The sequence below is a fragment of the Petromyzon marinus genome, chromosome 15, assembly GCF_048934315.1.
Source record: "Petromyzon marinus isolate PM22_M1 ecotype Great Lakes invasive population chromosome 15, UKy_Petmar_22M1.pri1.0, whole genome shotgun sequence".
Classification (NCBI taxonomy): Eukaryota; Metazoa; Chordata; class Hyperoartia; order Petromyzontiformes; family Petromyzontidae; genus Petromyzon; species Petromyzon marinus.
Genome location: NC_133681.1, coordinates 729,288 through 749,073, shown reverse-complemented (window position 1 = coordinate 749,073; position 19,786 = coordinate 729,288). Strand labels below are relative to the sequence as shown.

At 56.4% G+C, this 19,786-nt stretch overlaps 1 protein-coding gene across 2 annotated transcripts in view; it reads right to left on the bottom strand.

The window, feature by feature from the left end:
• Positions 1-4,153: 4,153 nt before the first annotated feature.
• LOC116942549 (rho GTPase-activating protein 18-like) overlaps positions 4,154-19,786 on the bottom strand; it is a 31,730-nt gene continuing 16,097 nt past the window's right edge. The window contains exons 3-16 of one of the 2 annotated variants that reach the window (XM_032954592.2): positions 18,288-19,039; positions 17,837-18,150; positions 17,394-17,520; positions 16,449-16,609; positions 13,876-14,041; positions 13,294-13,385; positions 12,593-12,670; positions 11,907-12,066; positions 11,080-11,162; positions 10,433-10,639; positions 9,681-9,836; positions 9,094-9,221; positions 8,786-8,853; positions 4,154-8,160 (exon numbers count right to left, since the gene is read on the bottom strand). In XM_032954592.2, the coding sequence (XP_032810483.2) occupies positions 8,057-8,160; positions 8,786-8,853; positions 9,094-9,221; positions 9,681-9,836; positions 10,433-10,639; positions 11,080-11,162; positions 11,907-12,066; positions 12,593-12,670; positions 13,294-13,385; positions 13,876-14,041; positions 16,449-16,609; positions 17,394-17,520; positions 17,837-18,150; positions 18,288-19,039 (2,596 nt within the window). In that variant the 3' untranslated portion in view covers positions 4,154-8,056. Of the gene's footprint in view, positions 8,161-8,785; positions 8,854-9,093; positions 9,837-10,432; positions 10,640-11,079; positions 11,163-11,906; positions 12,067-12,592; positions 12,671-13,293; positions 13,386-13,875; positions 14,042-16,448; positions 16,610-17,393; positions 17,521-17,836; positions 18,151-18,287; positions 19,040-19,786 lie in introns of those variants that run through there. The other variant, XM_076067176.1, reaches the window with a different exon arrangement.

The window sequence follows — 19,786 nt, the reverse complement described above, 5'->3', positions numbered from 1 at the left end:
TTAACATCTACCACGACCTCCTGTACACCAGGCGAGGTAGTTAACATCTACCACGACCTCCTGTACACCAGGCGAGGGAGTTCACATCTACCACGACCTCCTGTACACCATGCGAGGGAGTTAACATCTACCATGACCTCCTGTATACCAGGCGAGGGAGTTAACATCTACCACGACCTCCTGTATACCAGGCGAGGGAGTTAACATCTACCACGACCTCCTGTACACCAGGCGAGGGAGTTAACATCTACCATGACCTCCTGTATACCAGGCGAGGGAGTTAACATCTACCACGACCTCCTGTACACCAGGCGAGGGAGTTAACATCTACCACGACCTCCTGTGTACCAGGCGAGGGAGTTAACATCTACCACGACCTCCTGTACACCAGGCGAGGTAGTTAACATCTACCACGACCTCCTGTACACCAGGCGAGGGAGTTCACATCTACCACGACCTCCTGTACACCATGCGAGGGAGTTAACATCTACCATGACCTCCTGTATACCAGGCGAGGGAGTTAACATCAACCACGACCTCCTGTATACCAGGCGAGGGAGTTAACATCTACCACGACCTCCTGTACACCAGGCGAGGGAGTTAACATCTACCATGACCTCCTGTATACCAGGCGAGGGAGTTAACATCTACCACGACCTCCTGTACACCAGGCGAGGGAGTTAACATCTACCACGACCTCGTGTACACAAGGCGAGGTAGTTAACATCTACCACGACCTCCTGTACACCAGGCGAGGGAGTTAACATCTACCACGACCTCCTGTACACCAGGCGAGGGAGTTAACATCTACCACGACCTCGTGTACACCAAGCGAGGGATTTAACATCTACCACGATCTCCTGTGTACCAGGCGAGGGAGTTAACATCTACCACGACCTCCTGTGTACCAGGCGAGGGAGTTAACATCTACCACGACCTCCTGTGTACCAGGCGAGGTAGTTAACATCTACCACGACCTCCTGTATACCAGGCGAAGGAGTTAACATCTACCACGACCTCCTGTACACCAGGCGAGGTAGTTAACATCTACCACGACCTCCTGTGTACCAGGCGAGGGAGTTAACATCTACCACGACCTCCTGTGTACCAGGCGAGGGAGTTAACATCTACCACGACCTCGTGTACACCAGGCGAGGGAGTTAACATCTACCACGACCTCCTGTATACCAGGCGAGGGAGTTAACATCTACCACGACCTCCTGTATACTAGGCGAGGGAGTTAACATCTACCACGACCTTCTGTATACTAGGTGAGGGAGTTAACATTTACCACGACCTCCTGTATACTAGGCAAGGGAGTTAACATCTACCACGACCTCCTGTATACCAGGCGAGGGAGTTAACATCTACCACGACCTCCTGTACACCAGGCGAGGTAGTTAACATCTACCACGACCTCCTGTACACCAGGCGAGAGAGTTAACATCTACCACGACCTCCTGTACACCAGGCGAGGGAGTTAACATCTACCACGACCTCCTGTGTAGCAGGCGAGGTAGTTAACATCTTTCACGACCTCCTGTATACCAGGCGAGGGAGTTAACATCTACCACGACCTCCTGTGCACCAGGCGAGGTAGTTAACATCTACCACGACCTCCTGTATACCAGGCGAAGGAGTTAACATCTACCACGACCTCCTGTATACCAGGCGAGGGAGGTAACATCTACCACGACCTCCTGTTACCAGGCGAGGGAGTTAACATCTACCACGACCTCCTGTATACTAGGCGAGGGAGTTAACATCTACCACGACCTTCTGTATACCAGGTGAGGGAGTTAACATTTACCACGACCTCCTGTATACTAGGCAAGGGAGTTAACATCTACCACGACCTCCTGTATACCAGGCGAGGGAGTTAACATCTACCACGACCTCCTGTATACTAGGCAAGGGAGTTAACATCTACCACGACCTCCTGTACACCAGACGAGGGAGTTAACATCTACCACGACCTCCTGTGTACCAGGCGAGGGAGTTAACATCTACCACGACCTCCTGTACACCAGGCGAGGTAGTTAACATCTACCACGACCTCCTGTACACCAGGCGAGGGAGTTCACATCTACCACGACCTCCTGTACACCATGCGAGGGAGTTAACATCTACCATGACCTCCTGTATACCAGGCGAGGGAGTTAACATCTACCACGACCTCCTGTATACCAGGCGAGGGAGTTAACATCTACCACGACCTCCTGTACACCAGGCGAGGGAGTTAACATCTACCATGACCTCCTGTACACCAGGCAAGGTAGTTAACATCTACCACGACCTCCTGTACACCAGGCGAGGGAGTTCACATCTACCACGACCTCCTGTACACCATGCGAGGGAGTTAACATCTACCATGACCTCCTGTATACCAGGCGAGGGAGTTAACATCAACCACGACCTCCTGTATACCAGGCGAGGGAGTTAACATCTACCACAACCTCCTGTACACCAGGCGAGGGAGTTAACATCTACCATGACCTCCTGTATACCAGGCGAGGGAGTTAACATCTACCACGACCTCCTGTACACCAGGCGAGGGAGTTAACATCTACCACGACCTCGTGTACACAAGGCGAGGGATTTAACATCTACCACGATCGCCTGTGTACCAGGCGAGGGAGTTAACATCTACCACGACCTCCTGTGTACCAGGCGAGGGAGTTAACATCTACCACGACCTCCTGTGTACCAGGCGAGGTAGTTAACATCTACCACGACCTCCTGTATACCAGGCGAAGGAGTTAACATCTACCACGACCTCCTGTACACCAGGCGAGGTAGTTAACATCTACCACGACCTCCTGTGTACCAGGCGAGGGAGTTAACATCTACCACGACCTCCTGTATACTAGGCAAGGGAGTTAACATCTACCACGACCTCCTGTACACCAGACGAGGGAGTGAACATCTACCACGACCTCCTGTGTACCAGGCGAGGGAGTTAACATCTACCACGACCTCCTGTACACCAGGCGAGGTAGTTAACATCTACCACGACCTCCTGTACACCAGGCGAGGGAGTTAACATCTACCACGACCTCCTGTACACCATGCGAGGGAGTTAACATCTACCATGACCTCCTGTATACCAGGCGAGGGAGTTAACATCTACCACGACCTCCTGTATACCAGGCGAGGGAGTTAACATCTACCACGACCTCCTGTACACCAGGCGAGGGAGTTAACAGCTACCATGACCTCCTGTATACCAGGCGAGGGAGTTAACATCTACCACGACCTCCTGTACACCAGGCGAGGGAGTTAACATCTACCACGACCTCGTGTACACCAAGCGAGGGATTTAACATCTACCACGATCTCCTGTGTACCAGGCGAGGGAGTTAACATCTACCACGACCTCCTGTGTACCAGGCGAGGGAGTTAACATCTACCACGACCTCCTGTGTACCAGGCGAGGTAGTTAACATCTACCACGACCTCCTGTATACCAGGCGAAGGAGTTAACATCTACCACGACCTCCTGTACACCAGGCGAGGTAGTTAACATCTACCACGACCTCCTGTGTACCAGGCGAGGGAGTTAACATCTACCACGACCTCCTGTGTACCAGGCGAGGGAGTTAACATCTACCACGACCTCGTGTACACCAGGCGAGGGAGTTAACATCTACCACGACCTCCTGTATACCAGGCGAGGGAGTTAACATCTACCACGACCTCCTGTATACCAGGCGATGGAGTTAACATCTACCACAACCTCCTGTACACCAGGCGAGGTAGTTAACATCTACCACGACCTCGTGTACACCAGGCGAGGGAGTTAACATCTACCACGACCTCCTGTGTACCAGGCGAGGGAGTTAACATCTACCACGACCTCCTGTACACCAGGCGAGGTAGTTAACATCTACCACGACCTCCTGTGTACCAGGCGAGGGAGTTAACATCTACCACGACCTCGTGTACACCAGGCGAGGGAGTTAACATCTACCACGACCTCCTGTATACCAGGCGAGGGAGTTAACATCTCGTAGCCACCGTGGCGCCAGGAGCAGAGTGGATTGGAGCGCGGCGCGTCCCGAGGGGATGGTGACGGCGTGGGGCGGCGACCTTCATCCAACAGTGGAAAGATACTGGCTGATAATAATAATAATAAACAGGGGAGTCCACCAGGTAAGCACGTTCTTGGCTTTTAATGTCCAAAACCACGACCTTTCCGCATTACAAAATATAATAACATTAACATAGACGCGTGTGATCGTTAATACGGAATAGACAGCGATAGGTTCACACTACGCGTCACCAATACTGTAAGACGAGCACTGAACTGCTGTGGGGTCGTGATGGGCTACCGTATTCTCTCGATTAGGAGACACACTCCCTCTATGTCAGAGCAAAAGTTGGGCGATCATGTCTGTAATCTGGAGAATACGGTAAATCAGGAGATCGGAGACGACCTGGGAAGATCAAAAGAGCAGGGAACCTCACAGGGAGAGGGTCAGGGGAGAGGAGTAGAGAGAGAGCGCAGGGGTAACGAGGGGGATCAGGGGGAGCCAGAGAGATCACGAGCTGAGAAAGGGGATCGGCAGGCAATAAGGGGAAACCAAGGGAACCGGAGAGACCGGGGGGCTCTGAGAACAGCGGGGATCGGGGAGGGATCGGAGTCCTGGAGAGACCAGGAGCCAGGGGGGTCGCGTGGGACATCAGGGCGCCTCTCACGCGTCCCGCACCACGAGGGGTACAATGCTCACTCCACTGCTAGCGTGGCTACGCAGGAACATGCAGCCCTGGCCACGCCTGACCCGGCCGGCCTTTGGGCTGGGGTCAGGGTTAGGGCCCGGGTCACAGTGACGAAGCGGAGATGACGAGACTTCATTCTCCACATCATCATCATCATCACGATCATCACAATCATCATCTCTAGAGCGGTCTGAAGCTAAAGTGCGGAAATCTCTCCTCTCTCTTCATGGGTGGGGGGAGGAAGTCGGGCGTGGACGGTGGAGAAAGTGGGGGTGCATGGTGGGGGTGGGGGGGTACATGGCAGGGGGTGGGGGTACTTGGGGGTGGGGGTGAGACCATAGCAGCGAAATCCACGGCAGACGAGCCTGGTGGAGATGATGACGATGATCGCGACGCGTGGTTCACCAGGAGTCTCGAGACTCAAGCCAGGAGGGTCCTGCCAAGTCCATGATGCTACCATGCACAATGATGTGCACCTCCGATGAGCACGGTTGGCTACGTTCAACATATTTACACACATTATTGATGAGATTGCTGCTGTTGATGATGATGCTACTGATTATGATCATTTCGTATGGCTGATGAAGATGCAGAGCATCTACAATTTCACATTCAGCTGTTCAAGGCAGATAACGGCGTCAGATTATAATCACCAATGATGATGATTTTGCTCATGATTATGCTGCTGCTGCGGATGATAATTCCTGAATGATGCCACTGTCGATGATGGTGACAATAACAATAAAATGACTTCATAAAAGCTTGCGAATGCTGGGCTGGTGGGGGGAGGTAATGCGTGGGGTTCGCGAGGTCGAGGAGTCAAGGTCAGGGCAAGCGTCAGGGTCACCGTGTCACCAGCTCGCGTCCCAGACGCGCTGCACACGAAGTGCTGGCGGGGGTGACGCGTGAAGGTTGGCGAGGAGCCACGCTTTGCCCCGCCACAGAGCGAGTCACAGATGCAGTGGTCATACCCACTGTACGCAGGCCACGTGGAGAGGGACACGTGGTCTTAATATGTATGCACTGCACATATATACCTACGTGTATTTGATCAAATATATACCCATTATATTCCAGATATACGATATATACTATGTAAATGTAGGTTATTTATATATATTTTTAAAAAAAATAACATACTAACATATTCGAATTGTATCATAGCTCTTAATATCATTGTATGAGTGTGTGTCTGTGAATATTTGTGTATTTGTGTGTATGTGTGGCTGTATATGTGGGGCGTGGTGGAGCAGTTTGTAGCGCACTGCGCTACAAACTTGGTAACCCGAGTTCGATTCCAGCTCAGGGCTAACGTCAATGGCGACTGATATCCGAACCAGTCCTGGGTCCCTCCCATAGGTCCACTTAGCTGTGGAGACAAAGGCAGCCGGGCAAGGAACTGCCCACACCAGCCTCCATAGGTCCTTGCAAACAGCATTGCCCCCAACAGTCTGTGCAGGCTACACAGGAAGTCTTTGTGTGTGTGTACCTGTGTGTGTGTGTGCCTGATCGATGCCCGGGTACGGTCAAGGGATGGCTCCCTATTGCTCAACCACGTTATGTATACCGATGATTTGGTAATAGCTGGAGATGGGGCCTTACCACCAACCCCACCAAATCTAAGCACCTGCCCTGGGTATTTTGTACCATCGGACACTCCACCCCCACAACTCCCAATCGGTGATGGGGCAGTTGTGGAGAGAGTGGAGAGTTTCCCATACCTGGGTAGTGTGCTTATGACTGGCTCCAGTTTAACAGCAGAGGTCTCACTCCGAATCAGTCGAGCGGCAATATCTTTTCATCGGTTGCGTAACGCTGTGTGGAAGCTACCTGGTCTGTCGCTCCGCACTAAGCTTCAGGTCTTCTCGGCCACGGTCATTCCCTCCCTTCTCTATGCTTGCGAAACGTGGACCCCCCTAATGGAACATCTTCGCCGGTTAGAAACATTTAGGCTGGCCTGCCTACGATCCATCCTGGGTTTAACCAGACTGGATTGTGTGAGGAGCTCACAAATCCTTGAAAGATCTGGGCAAGGTCCCATCGGTGAGCTCCTCCGGCGGGCAAGGCTGCGATGGCTGGGTCATGTAGCCCGCATGCCCAGCCAACGCATGCCGAAACAGCTTTTGTTCGGCCTGATTGAGGGGGCTAAGCGGGCGCGGCACGGGCTAGAGAAGAGATGGAGTGATGTGGTACAGGAGGACGTGGAGCTGAGTGGACTTGCCGATGACTGGTACCAGCGGTGTCAAGATCGACCTCTGTGTAGGAGGCTCGTGAAGGATGCTACTGGGCAGTTGGAGGTAGTCGCCCTCCAACAACAACGGAGGGCGGAGGAGCGACGCTCACAACAACGAGCGCAGCGCCGGGTGGCTAAAGCACAGCAGATTGGCACAGTAGGGGGCACAGGTGGTGCATCAGCCAGTCATCTCAGTCATCTTAGTCAGTCGACCCGTGGCACTTGGGTCTGCCCCGTGACCTCCTGCCAGTGGGCGTTCGACACTTCACGTGGCCTCAAGGTGCACATGGCCTGGCACAAGCGTCGTGGTGACGTCACCGCCACTTAGTGGTGAATGGCGGTTGTTGTGTGCCTGTGTGTGCGCGCCTGTGTGTGTGCCTCTGTGTGTGCCTGTGTGTGCGCCTGTGTGTGTGCCTGTGTGTGTGTCTGTGTGTGTGCCTTTGTGTGTGCCTGTGTGTGTGTCTGTGTGTGTGTGCTTGTGTGTGCGCCTGTGTGTGTGTCTGTGTCTGTGTGTGTGTGCCTGTGTGTGTGCCTGTGTGTGTGCCTGTGTCTGTGTGTGTGTGCCTGTGTGTGTGTCTGTGTGTGTGTGCCTGTGTGTGTGTCTGTGTGTCTTTGTCTTTGTTCACGGTGTGTGGATACACTTTGGGCAGCGCACTGCGCTGTGAACCCGGTCACCTGAGTTCGATTCCTGGCGACATCAGTGAGAACACGTGATCTGGACCTGTGCTGGCCTTCATCCAGATAGGCTCGGCCTACAGTGTTGGTCGCACCACTCCGCCACTGTCATCCCGACCTTCATAGCTGCTTGCTAACTGTCCGCAAGGCTCTGTCGAGAATTGGAGTCTATATGCCGCACACACGCAGCTCTTTGCCACTGCTGGATGACGGCCTCCCCACGCATTGCAGCTCGTGGGGGTTATCTGACCAGATGTCAACACGTTGGTCAGTTCGGGTTGGTGTATGGGAGCAGTGGCGGGGAGCATAGAAGCGCAGCGTAACAATGGATGTCACTGCCCCGCCCCCCAATTCTCGGTGTAAGCAGAGGTCTGGGTTCAATCGCACGTCCCTTGGGCTCCAGTCCCACCCGGCCCGATCTGACCCACGCTAGGCTGAGACCCGCTTCAGTCGGCGCTTGACGATCCATTCCGCGTTCCTGTTCACGGCGCACAGCTCCATCATGCGCGCCCCGTTGTCCAGAACCCGCTCGTCTGGGGGAACACGCACAGCGGCCGCCGCCGTGGTGACGCTCCGGCGAGACGTGGGAACGAGAGGCACGGGACCCCCGGTCGGCGGTCACGCTTCCAACCCCGGCGAGTGGTGGGCGCGTCCACGTGGAGGGTTCATGCCACGGCAAGGATGTGGGGGGGGGGGTGGGAGGTGGGGGGTAGGGGGAGGTAGGGGGAGGTGGGGGGTGGTGGGGAGAGGTGGGGATTGGGGGGGGGAATGGGGGGGATGGGAGGGATGGGGCGGTGGGGGAATGGGGGGGGATGGGAGGGGATGGGGGGGGTGGGGGGGGTGGGGCAATGGGGGGTGGGGGGAATGGGGGGGGTGGGGGGGTGGGGGGGATGGGGGAGGTGGGGGGGGTAAAGCGGCCGAGAGACCAAGTTCACCGTGGTCCACGCCGTCGCCTCCCGGGTTGGGCCTCTCGGCCGCTTTACCCCCCCCCCCACCTCCCCCCACGGTAACGGGGGGGGTCACGGTAACGGGGGGGGGGTCACGGTAACGGGGGGGGGTCACGGTAACGGGGGGGGGGTCACGGTAACGGGGGTCACGGTGGGGGGGGGGGGTCCATGGCCCACAGGCTCCCTGCCCCTGCCATGAGGCTCCACTCACCGATGTTGCCCTTCGTCTCGCAGAGGCAGCACTCGTCGAGGAACGAGCTCTTGACGTGCAGCTCTCTTCTAGAGGGGGGACGAGAGAGTGCATCGTCGTCATCATCAGACACGATACATAATCTTCATTGTCATGGCACACACTATCCATCATCATATCGGATGATGATAATGATGCACCTCCCATTAGCAGGGACCAGACGCAGAGACTCAGAGACGCAGAGACAAGACTCAGAGACAAGACAGAGGGGCGAGAGAACCATCCATGGGTCCCCGATGAGCTGCACTACATCACCCCCCCCCCCCCACCTTTGGCGCAGGACGTGCTGCTCGAAGCAGACGAGGACGTCGCCCACCGTGGTGCCACGGACCAGGTCCACGGCCAGCTCGGGCACGCGAAGCCACCCGTCGCCTCTCACCGTGATCACGCCCGTCGGCTGCTCGCGCGACACGTAACACCATCGGCATCGGCGTCGTCAGAAGCAGCAGCATCAGCAGCAGCATCAGAAGCATCAATCATCAGCAGCAGCATCATCGGTATCATCAGCATCATTAGAATCAGAAGCATCATAATGATCAGCAGCAGCATAAGTAACAGCAGCATCATCAGCAGCAGCATCATCATCACCAGTCTCAACATCATCATCAGCAGCATCAGCAGCATCAGCAACAACATTATTGGCAGCATCATCAGGAGCAGCATCATCATCACCAGTCTCAGCATCATCATCAGCAGCATCAGCAGCATCAGCAACAACATTATTGGCAGCATCATCAGGAGCAGCATCATCATCACCAGTCTCAGCATCATCATCAGCAGCATCAGCAGCATCAGCAGCAACCTTATTGGCAGCATCATCGTCAGCATCATCATCATTGGCAGTGCCACCTCCCACCTGTGCGGGATTTGTCCGTAGTGCTGAACCGTCTCGACCCCCCTGGATGCGTCTCAGGAACCTGAGCCCCCCCGCGTTGGCCCCGTGCTCCTTCTGACGATGCCGCTGCCTCAGCTCGTTCTGCTCCCTCACCTGGCGCAGCAGGAACGCGGGGACCTGGGGGGAGGGGGGGGACGAGAGGAGCGAGGGGGAATGGTCGTTGAATGGAACATTACTCCAATAGCAGCCCCCTGTATCTGCGGAATGCTTCTGTAACTCATCGTTATATTGTAACTATAGTCAGTCTAAAAATAATCTGCCCGAGTCAGCTTTTGCCTCGCAGTGAATTTATTATCGAACATGTTTGTGCAATATATTCGCTTCCCCATGCGACAGAGAAGTTGTCTCTGTGCCCCTTTCTATTTGCTCCATCGCTGTACTTGATTTAGATTTGCCTTCGTCACCCACGCAGGAGTGCACACACTGATCAACGCGTGAACACACGCACACACAACGTACACAATTACATCTTCACAAAGACGCCCCCTATAGCCTTCAACAGATTGTTGGAGCAAGTGCTGTTGGCGAGAACCTGATAGTTGCCAACACCACGCCCAGCCGCCTTCATCTCCCCAAGTGGCGACGTTTACCAACCGCAACAGATACGTATTTGAAGCTGAGTCGACCTAGGGGAGGCCCACGACCGGCTCAGATAACCATCACCGCCCGCACCAACACACATACAGAGACCCCTCCCACGGCCACACGCGCACCGTCCAGATGATGTGGCGGTAGTTGACGAGGAAGGCCACCACGTCCGCCGTATCGGCGTGCGCCTGCATCTGCGCCCACTCCCGGCCCATGCCGCGTAGCCCCTTGGGCATGAAGAGGTTGGGGGCCATGATCTTGGCGACGTTGCCCAGCCCCATGCGGTTCTGCTGCTCCCTCGACACCACCTTGCCCAGTAGCAGCAGCAGCGCCTGCGTGGGGCGGGGCGGAGGGGATGGAGGAATCGGGGCAGAGGTTTTAGACCATTTATCGATATGTTCATTATTTTGTTTTATGTTCTGAGGGTTTGCATTCACTTATTCATCGCCATAAACAGGATGTAGGAGACGGGACGGCTGGAGGTGTTCCGAGTGAACCAGGCGTTGGACCTGCCACCAAATCTTCCGAAGTCATCAGATCTTGCAAGCTGAGCGGGGGTAGTGCCTGGCTAGCCGTGGCCGGGAATCTAACTCGGGTCACCGGGTTTGTAGTTTATCACGCTAGCCGCCATGCCCCCCCCCCCCCCCACACACACCTCGACTGTCCCCCCCCCCACCGCACGTTGCCCAACCAGACCCTGGTCACGAACCCTAACCGTGACCCCGACCCCACCGACCCCCAGCTCCTCCACACCGTCACCCACGGCCCCCACCTCCAGCGTGTCCCTGTTGGCGTCGGGCAGCAGCAGCACGAGCAGGTTGAGCGCCTGAATTCTCTGTCTCGTCGAGTTGATTTCTGGTGAGGACGGTGGGGGGGAGAGAGGGAGAGAGGGGTGAGCGGTTGGGGTGAGCGACATCACACCGATGATTGGTTCGTATTGAACGTGCACCAGTGTGCACGTATAGCCGCGTGAATGTGCATGCATACATGCATGGACGTGTGTATATGCACGTATGTGTACACGTGTTTGTGTGTACACATGTGTTTGTGTGTACACGTGTGTGTGTGTGCGTCTACACTCGTGTGTGTGTGCGTGTGCACGTGTGTGTACACGTGTGTGTGTGTGCGTGTACACGTGTGTGTACACGTGTGTGTGTGCGTGTACACGTGTGTGTACACGTGTATGTGTGTCCGTGTACACGTGTGTGTACACGTGTGTGTGTGTCCGTGTACACGTGTGTGTACACGTGTGTGTGTGTGTGCGTGTACGTGTGTGTGTGCGTGTACACGTGTGTGTGTGCGTGTACACGTGTGTTTGTGTGCGTGTACACGTGTGTGTGTGTGTGCGTGTACACGTGTGTGTCCACGTGTGTGTGTACACGTGTGTGTACACGTGTGTATGCGTGTACACGTGTGTGTGTACACGTGTGTGTACACGTGTGTGTGTACACGTGTGTGTTTGCGTGTACACGTGTGTGTACGCGTGTGTGTGTACACGTGTGTGTACACGTGTGTGTGCGTGTACACGTGTGTGTACACGTGTGTGTGTACACGTGTGTGTACACGTGTGTGTGTGTACACGTGTGTGTGTCCACGCACTGGTGACGGTGGCGAAGGCGATCATGTACTCCACTGTAAGCAGTGGGGTCGGCAGCTCCCGCACGAACATCTTCAGCAGCGCCGCTGCATCCGCAGAGCTCAGCTGCCCCCACGCGAACGAGTCCCGAGTCAGCGGATTGTCCAACTGCTTGCGCGCAGCCTGAGGTCACGGGGGGGTCACGGGGGGGTCAAGGGGGGGGGGTGGTCACGGGAGCGTTGGGGGTCAAGGGAGAACAGGAGGATGGACAGCCATGATGATGATGACCGTGGTGGTAGTGTCGGTGCTGCTGGTGGTAGTGAGGATGGTAATGATAATGATGAGGACTGCAGTGATCATGATAACTATTGTATAGATGTTGATGTGTCACAATGATAATGACGGTGATCGTGGTCATCATGACAACAACGATGATCGTGGCAATGGTGGTAGTCATTGTAATTGTGGTGATGCCAACCATCACCAATCATGGCGGTGGTAACGGGGGAAACGATAACGATCGTAAGCGATGATGTGATTATGATGACGTTGATCGTTGACGATGATTACAGAAATGATACTGACGATGACTGTCATGGTGACGGTGATGTTGACTGCGGTGACGACGATGATCATGGTAGTGGTGGCCATGATGCCAATGATGAGCACGATGATGCCCCCCACCCACCCCCTCATCCCCGTCGCTCACCTTCACCCTCGCCGCGTTGCCCGACACGCGCAGGATCCCGTCCTGGTCGAGTCCCTGCTTCTCCAGGTGCTGGATCAGCTGTGAGAGTGGCGGGGTCACACGGGGTCACACAGGGTCACACGGGGTCAACCCTACCCGACCTCCACACACGGGCGCAAGCAATTGCCCAAGCTCTGAGGTTTGCCAGCAGGGGGTGATGGTCCCTTTGCATAGTTTTCTGTAATCATAGTCGCGTAATTTGTGGTGATTTTTGTTATATTTGGAAAAATGTGAACCATGAGACTGCCTAGCAACAATGACCGACTCTTGCGGAATACGTCACGGGATCTTTAACGCCCGCGGTGAGGCAGACGGTCCCACTCGGCGCGCTCTGTAAATGTGCCTGCGGGCGCGGCTTCACCAGAATTTCTGCGTCGTTGTCATCGTCATCAGCCATGATCAATCCAATGCTGGGTGATGGCCTCCCAAAGCTGTCGCCACCTCTCACGACCCCGCGATGGAACAATCCACCCGGCACCAGCTCACGAGCTGACCTCTTTGCTCCATCTCCCCGTTGGACGCCCTTTTGGGTGCATTCCTCTCCTTGACACACACTCCATTCTCTTGACAATCGATCAGCAACCCTTCCTGGGCGCACTTTGTAAGCGTGCTTGTGGGTATGGTTCCTGCAGTGCGCCTGAGTGCAGTGTGAGTTTGCTCACCTGTTCCATGATTCGCGGCACGCAGATGCCTTCCTCTCTCCTCCGGTCCTGCTCCAGGAGCTCGGCGAGGGACACCCCGAACACGGCTTGGTCTGTGGGAGAGACGGCACCGTAAACGTGATCAATAGCAACAGCACGAGACTTGTGCCAGGCTAGGTGCACTCTGAACTCTGCACCCCACACCCCATACCCTGCCACTCCACACCCTGCACCCACACCCTGCACCCACACCCTGCCAACCCACACCCTGCACACAGACCCTTCACACACACCCTGCACCCACACCCACACCCTGCACCCACACCGTGCCAACCCACACCATGCACACACACCCTGCACACACACCCTGCACCCACACTCCACACCCACACCATGCTACCCCACACCCACACCCTGCACCCACACCCTGCACCCACACCCTGCACCCACACCCTGCACCCACACCCTGCCACCCCACACCCACACCCGCATCCACACCCTGCACCACACCCTGCACCCACACCCTGCACCCACACACCCTGCACCCACACCCACACCATGCCACCCCACACCCCGCACCCACACCCACACCATGCCACCCACCTCCGCGCTTGGTCTTGGCCGCCCTGCACCGCTTGAGCTGCAGGCTGAGGCTGTCGAACAGCGCCGTGAGCTCGATGAGCGCCACGCGCCGCATGCGCGTGAGGTCACGTGGGGAGAGCGCGTCCGGGCGCGTGGCGCCCAGCCAGTCCTGGCTCAGACAGAACTCCTGCACAGCGGCGGACAGCGGGGGGGGGTTCGATGGGGGGGGGGGGGGGGGGGCGATGGGGGGGGGGCGATGGGGGGGAGCAGGAAGTGGAGGAGGTCCATCATATTACTGTTTCCATAATCGCCGAGGATGGGTCATCATCGCCATCGCGATCAGCATCAGGGAGCTGGTTATCGGCCAGCTACAACCAGCGCAACCGAAGTGGTGGTAGTCTGGGTAGTGGTTGAGAGTCTCGAATTCTCAGCGCTTGGGGAAAAGAGATGATGGTGATGGGGGGAGGAGGAGGGAAGGGAATTCCAAAGCGGAGCAGTGCGAGGGAAGACGCAGAGAGAGAGAAGAGTTTTGACCTGCAGTGTCGTGAGTGGGTGGGTGGGTGGGTGAGGGGGTGAGTGGGCGAGTAATTGGGTGGGTGAGTGAGTGGGTGAGTAATTGGGTGAGTGGTGAATCAGTGGGTGGGTGAGTGGGTGAGTGAGTGGGTGGGTGAGGGGGTGAGTAAGTGGGTGAGTGAGTGAGTGAGTGGGTGAGTGAATGAGTGAGTGAGTGGGTGAGTGAATGAATGAGTGGAAGAGTGAGTGAGTGAATGGGTGAGTGAGTGAGTGGGTGAGTGAATGAGTGAATGAGTGGGTGAGTGAGTGAGTGAATGAGTGGGTGAGTGAGTGAGTGGGTGGGTGAGTGAGTGAGTGAGTGGGTGAGTGAATGAATGGGTGAGTGAATGAGTGGGTGAGTGAGTGAATGAGTGGGTGAATGAGTGAATGAGTGAGTGAGTGAATGAGTGAGTGAGTGAGTGGGTGGGTGAATGGGTGAGTGAATGAGTGGGTGAGTGAATGAGTGGGTGAGTGAATGAGTGAGTGAATGAGTGGGTGAGTGGGTGAGTGAATGAGTGAGTGAGTAAATGAGTGGGTGAGTGAGTGGGTGAGTGCGTGAGTGAGTGAGTGGGTGAGTGAATGAATGAGTGGGTGAGTCAGTGAGTGAGTGAGTGAATGGGTGAGTGAGTGAGTGGGTGAGTGAATGAATGGGTGAGTGAATGAGTGAATGAGTGGGTGAGTGAGTGAATGAGTGAATGAGTGGGTGAGTGAGTGAGTGGATGAATGAGTGAGTGAGTGGGTGAGTGAATGAATGGGTGAGTGAATGAGTGAGTGAGTGAATGAGTGGGTGAGTGAGTGAATGAGTGAGTGAGTGAGTGAATGAGTGAGTGAGTGGGTGAATGGGTGAGTGAATGAGTGGGTGAGTGAATGAGTGGGTGAGTGAATGAGTGAGTGAATGAGTGGGTGAGTGGGTGAGTGAATGAGTGAGTGAGTAAATGAGTGGGTGAGTGAGTGAGTGCGTGAGTGCGTGAGTGAGTGAGTGAGTGGGTGGGTGAGTGAGTGAGTGAGTGAATGAGTGGGTGAGTGAGTGAGTGAGTGGGTGAGTGCGTGAGTGAGTGGGTGAGTGAGTGAGTGAATGAATGGGTGAGTGAATGAATGAGTGAGTAAATGAGTGGGTGAGTGAGTGGGTGAGTGCGTGAGTGAGTGAGTGAGTGGGTGAGTGAATGAATGAGTGGGTGAGTCAGTGAGTGAGTGAGTGAGTGAATGGGTGAGTGAGTGAGTGAGTGGGTGAGTGAATGAATGGGTGAGTGAATGAGTGAATGAGTGGGTGAGTGAGTGAATGAGTGGGTGAGTGAGTGAGTGGGTGAGTGGGTGAGTGAATGAATGGGTGAGTAAATGAGTGAGTGAGTGAGTGAGTGAATGAGTGGGTGAGTGAGTGAATGAGTGAATGAGTGAGTGAGTGAATGAGTGAGTGAGTGGGTGAATGGGTGAGTGAATGAGTGGGTGAGTGAATGAGTGGGTGAGTGAATGAGTGAGTGAATGAGTGGGTGAGTGGGTGAGTGAATGAGTGAGTGAGTAAATGAGTGGGTGAATGAGTGAGTGCGTGAGTGCGTGAGTGAGTGAGTGGGTGAGTGCGTGAGTGAGTGAGTGGGTGAGTGAGTGAGTGAGTGGGTGAGTGCGTGAGTGAGTGACTGGGTGAGTGAGTGAATGAGTGGGTGAGTGAATGAGTGAGTGAATGAGTGGGTGAGTGGGTGAGTGAATGAGTGAGTGAGTAAATTAGTGGGTGAGTGAGTGGGTGATTGCGTGAGTGAGTGAGTGAGTGGGTGAGTGAGTGGGTGAGTGAATGAGTGAGTGAATGAGTGAATGAGTGGGTGAGTGAATGAGTGAGTGGATGAGTGGGTGAGTGGGTGAGTGAATGAGTGAGTGAGTAAATGAGTGGGTGAGTGAGTGGGTGAGTGCGTGAGTGAGTGAGTGAGTCGGTGAGTGAGTGAGTGAGTGAAAGAGTGGGTGAGTGAGTGAGTGAGTGGGTGAGTGAGTGAGTGAATGAGTGGGTGAGTGAGTGAGTCCTCAACATCGGTGGATTGTGGGGGGGGGGCTCGTACGGGCAGCCTGGTGCCCGGGGTAAGTTCTGGGGGGGGGCCGTCATGGGAGGCATTCCCCTGCTCCGAGTAGGCGATGTCCGTGCGGAAGAGGCCGAGGTCGGGGGCCCTGTGGGGTTCACGCCTCTCGGGCGGGGGGGGCCGCTCCGAGCCGGCCTGGCGCTCTGCGGCAGAAACGGTCGCATCACCGTGGTTACGCGTTGCAACTCATCACCGTGGTTACGCGTTGCAACTCATCACCGTGGTTACGCGTTGCAACTCATCACCGTGGTTACGCGTTGCAACTCATCACCGTGGTTACGCGTTGCAACTCATCACCGTGGTTACGCGTTACAACTCATCACCATGGTTACGCGTTGCAACTCATCACCGTGGTTACGCGTTGCAACTCATCACCGTGGTTACGCGTTGCAACTCATCACCGTGGTTACGCGTTGCAACTCATCACCGTGGTTATGCGTTGCAACTCATCACCGTGGTTACGCGTTGCAACTCATCACCGTGGTTACGTGTTGCAACTCATCACCGTGGTTACGCGTTGCAACTCATCACCGTGGTTACGCGTTGCAACTCCTCACCGTGGTTACGCGTTGCAACTCCTCACCGTGGTTACGCGTTGCAACTCCTCACCGTGGTTACGCGTTGCAACTCATCACCAGGGTTACGCGTTGCAACTCATCTGTTGTAGCCTGTTGTGGTGGTGGTTGTTGTGGTGGTTGTTGTGGTTGTTGTGGTGGTGGTTGTTGTGGTGGTGGTTGTTGTGGTTGTTGTGGTTGTTGTGGGGGTGGTTGTTGTGGTTGTTGTGGTTGTTGTGGTGGTGGTTGTTGTGGTGGTGGTTGTTGTGGTTGTTGTGGGGGTGGTGGTTGTTGTGGTGGTGGTTGTTGTGGTTGTTGTGGTGGTGGTGGTTGTTGTGGTTGTTGTGGTAGTGATTGTTGTGGCTCCGGGCACCTTCCGCGTCCTTGACGCTGTAGTGCGACGCGCGCGGCTTGAAAGCGCTCAGCATTCCCGACGGACTCACGATGGCCAGCTCGGGTATCGTGAGGGGGTTCCTCTCCTGGGGATCAGAGCTCATCGCCTGGGGGCACGGGGTCAGCAGAGGAAGGGGGGGGGGGGTGAGGATAGGTGTGTGTACGAGCCCAGTGACCCGAGTTTGATTCCCATTCACAGCCAACACCAGTGACGAGAATCTAAACCGGTCCTGGGCCCCCCCTAGGTCGGCCCAGCCTCAAGTGAGTCCCCGGTAAGCGATGTGTAAACATCGCCACCCACCCCCTCGTGTGCCGTGCCGGCTACCTGCTAGCAGCGCTTGCCCCCACAGTCTGCTGAGGCTACAGGGTCCGGGGCGGGGGGGCGGGGGGGCAGGGGGGGGGATCTTTGTTGGTGCCGCCCACCTCGACGGCGCTCAGGAACACGTCGCGCACGTCACGTGGGCCCTTCTTGTCGGGCGCCCGGGTCGACTGCGTGAAGTTGTTCATGCGCTTCTGCACGGTGATCCTCTGCGCAACGCTCAGGGTGGACATCAGCTCCTCGCGGTGCGACTCCTCGTCCTCGTCCGATTCCACCAGCCCCAGCTCGTCCCCGGCAGTGTCGTCGTCGCCGCCGCCGTCGCCCGCTCCGGTGCGGCCCTTGCGGCTCGACCTCCGCGGCCGCTCCCCCTGGGTCAGGAATCCGGTCTCCTTCAGCCAGTCGGCCTCCTGCTCGTTCTCTGGATGGCGCAAAGACAAAGATTAAGCGCGTAGTCTTAGCGGGCTGTCGAGGCCCACTGCGGGCCCACGGGGGCCCACGAGGGACCACGTTGATCCGACCCTCCCCCGGCCCTCGAGCTCCGCCGCCCAATCTCACCGTCCGGCGTCTTGATCTCCACCAACGTGAAATCCTCACTGCCGCGCCGAATCTTGTTCACCTCGCGCTGGAAGAGGTCCTCCTGCGAGTCGTCGAGCGACTCCTGTGAGGCCCACGAATCGAGGCCCGACGTTTCGCTGCTCTGGCTCAGGCTGAGGCTGGGCGACGGCCTCCTCCTCCCGCCGTCGCTGCCGCTGCCCACACTGGCGCTCAGGTCCAGCGAAGAGCCGGCTCCTCCTCCGTTCCTCCGCATCATCCTCAACGACGACATCTTCATCATCGTCGTCATCATCATCCCGTTCTCCTGGCTGTCCAAGCCGCCCTTCTCCTCGTCCTCCGCAACGGAGGGTGGCCGGTCCGGCTGGCCGGGGCCTTCCCCGGGGGCCCTCAATGATCTCGGAGCCAGCTCGGGGGACGCGGCGCACAGGTCGATGACGTCGTCGTTGGAGTCGGCGTCGTGAGATCCTCGCGGGGACGAGACTCCGGAATCCGGGGTAGGGTCCCCGTTGGAATCGCCTTTCTCTGAAGAGGAGGAGAAGGAGGAGCGGTCCGTGGTGGCCGCGTGCGGCGAGGCGTAGTAGCCGTTGGTGGCCAAACGGGAGATCGGGGGGCCCCGGAACGGGAGGTTGAGGGTCGGGGTCCGACGGATCCCGGATAAGGGGGCCCCCTCGTTGGGGGACTGCGACACGCGACCAGGAGCAGCGGAGAGCCGGCGGACGGGGGCACGCTCGGCGGAATTGTGAGCGTCACTCCTGCGTGCAATCAGAATCATCTTAATTGTCATCATTATCATCATCATTGTGATCATCATCGCTGTCATAATTTTCTTCATTATCATCAGCAGCATCATCGTCATCATAAGCAGTAGCAGCAATACTACCACCACCACCGCCACCGCTATCATCATTCCCAGCAGCCTTATCATCACCATTAGCAGCAGCAACAGCTGCATCATCAGCAAGAGCAGCAGCACACTCTGGAATGATGTGTGTGCAGTGCATTGTGTGCCATGTCAATCCCCCAATGCTGAGAGGATCGTGAGGATGCTCATCGCCGCACGTGCACACTTTCGGAGGCTTTGCCGCAGGAGGCCGCCCCATTCGCCGCTCTCTGTCTCGCTACTATCGTCCATTGGGGGTTCCTACGCGACCGCGAGTCCCAGCATCACCTCTCATGTCTACGGTGCACGATGGGGGGGGGGGGGAGTTCTTTCGTGGTTGTGCCGCGAAGCTTCTTTAGAAACTGGAGACCGCGGAGTGAAATGTCAGAGATGCCGAACAACACGCGGCCCGGAGCCGAACACGCAGCGGACAGCCGCGACGTCACAGCAGCTGTGACGTCACAGCAGCAGTGAAGACGGCAGCCACGTGCACGAGTCATGAGGCCAGAGCGTGGCGCGCGTGGCGGAGCGCAGACACCCTCGGGAGGAGGGGGGGGGACCAAGCAAGGGAAGTCGGGAAAATAAGTGACTACCCGCTCACTTACACACTCACTTACAA